Source organism: Neophocaena asiaeorientalis, unplaced genomic scaffold (assembly GCF_003031525.2).
Source record: "Neophocaena asiaeorientalis asiaeorientalis breed wild unplaced genomic scaffold, Neophocaena_asiaeorientalis_V1.1 scaffold43, whole genome shotgun sequence".
Classification (NCBI taxonomy): domain Eukaryota; kingdom Metazoa; phylum Chordata; class Mammalia; order Artiodactyla; family Phocoenidae; genus Neophocaena; species Neophocaena asiaeorientalis.
This window is the reverse complement of record NW_020173674.1, coordinates 10,208,355-10,212,310: the sequence shown is the minus strand read 5'-3', so window position 1 is coordinate 10,212,310 and position 3,956 is coordinate 10,208,355. Positions and strand designations below refer to the sequence as shown.

The window sequence follows — 3,956 nt, the reverse complement described above, 5'->3', positions numbered from 1 at the left end:
ATCCACCGTAGGTGTTATTTTTCATCATTTTGCTTTAAGTGGGAGCTACTGATTCTGCTTTTCACTTTGCTCAAGCTCTAGGTTTTGACCCATTAAACTGAAGTTTTTGGCCACATGGGATCAGCAGGTACCACAGAGCAACCTCTGCTTATGCTCTCAGGGATCTCTTTGGATGTTTGCTTTTTGTCGTTTCTGGCCTCTGATAATTATCCTTAATTTCTTGCCACCTCTGCTAGGCATTTCTAAAGATGCTTTAAAATATTTTTATCCAACTTTTTTTTTTTTTTTAGTGGTTTGTTTCAGGAGAACTTTCCAGCACTTGCTATCTCCTGTATTGCCAGAAACGGAAGTCTAGACATCTTTCCTGTGCAATCAAACATGTGTCTCTCAGGACGCTGCTTATCAGCAGGAGACCACCCACTGTGTCCATCCTACCCTGGCCTGCGGTTGGTCACCTGTTTGTGAACTACCTGCTCTTTGAGGGCAGGGCTGTGGTTTCCTGTCTTCCTCCTGAAGAGGTCTCTCTAAGGGTAGGTTGAATGGAGTTGAGAATGGAAGTGGGAGGTATCCACCTGCTGCCTGTGCTACCAGAACCTTCCACAAGAGGGCAGCCTCAGCTCAACTCCATCCACCCCGCAGGGAGGGGCAGGAGGGGCCCAGTTCCCTGTGGCTCCAAAACCTGTAACTTCAGATACCCGCTCTCCATTCCACAGGGCGGGGAGGTGAAGACAAGCAAGGATGAGGGAAGTGTCAAGCCAGGCCAGGTGAGTCTGAGATGGGGTCATGATGGGGAAAGGTCAGGACAGAACCAACCTCCTCTGGACTCAACTTCTTCAAGGGTTCTGTTTGGATGACCAAATTAAGGGACCTGTCCCTTCGTTCACTCAACAGCATTTGTTCGGCATCAACTGTAGGCCCCACAGGGAGTGCAGTGGTGAATTAAACACCCTTGGGGCTTCCCCGGTGGCGCGGTGGTTGAGAATCCGCCTGCCAATGCAGGGGACACGGGTTCGAGCCCTGGTCCGGGAAGATCCCACACGCCGCGGAGCAACTAAGCTCGTGAGCCACAACTACTGAGCCCACGTGCTGCAACTACTGAAGCCCGCGCGCCGCAACGAAGAGCAGCCTCCGCTCGCCGCAACTGGAGAAAGCCCGCGCGCAGCAACGAAGACCCAACACAGACAAGAATAAATTAATTAATTAAATAAATTAAAACAAAAAAAACCACCCTTGGTCCCTGCGTCTTTCCCAGTGTCCACTGCAGCCCAACTGGACAGCTCAGCGTTTCCCAAACAGCCCCGGGCGGCCTGCCCCTGCCCCTTTGCTGCTGCTGCTGCTTCTGGCCCAGCGGCGTCTGCCAGTCACTGCCTGTTGAAATCCTGCTTATCCTCCGGGGCCCGGCTCCCGTGCCTGCTTCCACAGAGCAATGAACCCTCAACCCAGGACCCAGGGGAGCAGGGACTGGAGCCTTCTGCACCGTCGCCGGGGCCGGTTCCAGCCTGCAGAGGAGGTGGGGAAACCATCTATCAGATCCTTCCTGCTTTACCATTCTCTGAGGGGAAGTGGAGGTGCTCCCTCTTGAAAGTGCAAAGCCACGTCCTCCTTCTTCCCAGCCATCTTTGCACCTGAGAACAAGGTAAAGCTTGGGATTCAATCCCATGAGAGCCAGATTCCATGGGCTAGGACAGAAATGGGTCACTCATCCACTCTTCTAATATGTACTGATGGAGTGTTCTACTTACTATGTACCAGGTCTCCAGAAATGAGGCATGGCCCCTCTGCTTCCCTCTTCCTTAGGAGACCCTTGAGGCCCCTGTGTGTGTGTGTGTGTGTGTGTGTGTGTGTCTCACTCTGCGACTCTTGGGGTTCAGCCAGGCTTGGGGAGCTCACAGTCGAGGCAGCTGAGCTCTCCTCGCCTATATTACCAGCCTTGCTTCCTGGAGACCGAAACCACAAGTAGAGCACAGAGGCGTGAGAGACACTCACAGGCTGGGTTTGGCCGCATGCGTGCAAAGGGGTGCTGTCTCCTGATGAGAGAGATACACAAACGGGAGCAGCTAAGGGCAGAGCCGCTGCGAGGGGCACTCGGTCGCCTGCCCACCTTCTGGCCCTAGGATGGCGCTTCCCACTGGCGGGCAGGCATAGCGGTCGGAGATGACACCAGACATAATGCTCTTCTTCGTGGTTGCTGGATTGCTGACGGCAGCTCTCTCAGGTAGCCCTCTCCCCACCTCCTGCGCTCCTGCAGGAGAGCCTGGGACCTGCCCTCCTGGCTCCTTTTCTGCTTCTTTTCTCACACTCACCTGTCTGGAGCCTTTTAGCCAAGACTATACTCTGGTACCAGGATGGTCCCAGCTGTGTCAACAGCATTAGGGGCCCAGAGAGGGTACAGGGACCCCCGTGAGGGGCTGAGGCTGTGCCTGGGCAGTGCTAAGAGGACCCCTGAGGGTCAGATAATGCAGGTAGCATGTGGGGTGTCTTACCAATCGGCTCCCAGGCTCGCAGGAGGGAGACACCTCCCACCCACAGGCTCAGGAACCCCTGCATCCTTATTTCTTGCCAACTCTCAGGAAGGAACCGTTTGCCTTCCAGAGAACTAGGGCCACTGACGATCATATTTTCAACCCCAAAGCTGAGGCCCTGGGTTCACCAAGCTTGTACCGCTCACAGCAGAGCCGTCCTGAAACAGAATTCGGGAAGCTAAGCAGAGCTGGGGACAGCTGGCCGCTGGTTGCTCCACTGGGCGTAGTTTAGGGCACAAATGAACAGAAAAGCTCTTGAGGCTCAGATCCTCCCTGATCCTGAGCTCCGTCTGGGTGCCCAAACACCCTCGCAACCTGGGCCAGGCATCAGGTGGCAGGAAGTTTGGGGCCCTGGGCTGTGCTCATCGGGTGCTTGTTGGCCCCTGTGGAGTGCAGGGTCCAAAGGGGCAGGAGCTGGGCAGGAGATGCTCTGGGCCCTCACACTGGGGGATAAGGAGATGGGTATGGAAACAGAATTCTGGACCTGGGAGTCTGGGTCCACCTGGCAGTAGAGATGCTAAATGCTTTGAGTGTGGTGTTAGGGAGACCCAGGAAGGCCCCATCAGGAAGCCTGGAGCATTCGGGGAGCCGTGGGGGGTTCTTCTCCCTGCCTCTGTCTGTCTAGAGGCATGTGCTCCCAGCCTCCTGACCTCGCACTGGTTCAAGGAAAGCCGTTTAGCTCTGGGACCAGGAATATGTGCTCTTTTGGCCCCATATGGGCCCGGAAGAGAGGCTTTGCCTGTCTCACTCTACCAGGAGCCCCTGGAGCTTGGCCACTTTCTGCCCCCGAGATGAACAGACAGATGGTCCGAGACTGGGGCCCCTCACTCTGCGTCTCCATCCTCTGTTCTCCATGAGCTGCCAGCCTCGGCTCAAAATTAAGTCTGGGTCTGAGAGGTCTGCGGACCGGCCCCTGGGCCCCGGGATCTGGTCTTGAACAGTGCCTGAAGAGTGGTGGGAACGTGGGCTGGGCAGAGCCCAGGAGGGTGAAGCAGAGGGTCCCTTGGGGCCCAGTTCCTCACACATCACCTTGTCTCTGCCCGGCCCACTCCATTCTCAGGATAGTTATTTACTAACTTCGTGTTTTCAAAACTGTACTTACGGTCAGTTGACTCACTTGTTACTAATACAAGTTCAGTTTTGAAAGGAAACTTTATGTCACAATTACAAATGGAAAACTGACATCATTTGCCACAAATAAAAGGTAAAGGTAAGCATAAAAATAAATGGCGGCGAGGGCTTCCCTGGTGGCACAGTGGTTGAGAGTCCGCCTGCTGATGCAGGGGACATGGGTTCGTGCCCCGGTCCGGGAGGATCCCACATTCCGCGGAACGGCTGTGCCCGTGAGCCATGGCCGCTGGGCCTGCGCGTCCGGAGCCCGTGCTCCGCAACGGGAGAGGCCACAACGGTGAGAGGCCCGCGTACCGCAAAAAA

The 3,956-nt window shown here is 55.4% G+C and overlaps 1 protein-coding gene across 3 annotated transcripts in view; it reads left to right on the top strand.

The window, feature by feature from the left end:
* The first annotated feature begins 1,969 nt into the window (after positions 1 to 1,969).
* The window catches only part of CD6 (CD6 molecule), a 39,397-nt gene continuing 37,410 nt past the window's right edge, over positions 1,970 to 3,956 (top strand). For all 3 annotated transcript variants that reach the window (XM_024748592.1, XM_024748591.1, XM_024748590.1), the window contains exon 1: positions 1,970 to 2,215. In XM_024748592.1, the coding sequence (XP_024604360.1) occupies positions 2,155 to 2,215 (61 nt within the window). In that variant the 5' untranslated portion in view covers positions 1,970 to 2,154. The remainder of the gene's footprint in view (positions 2,216 to 3,956) is intronic.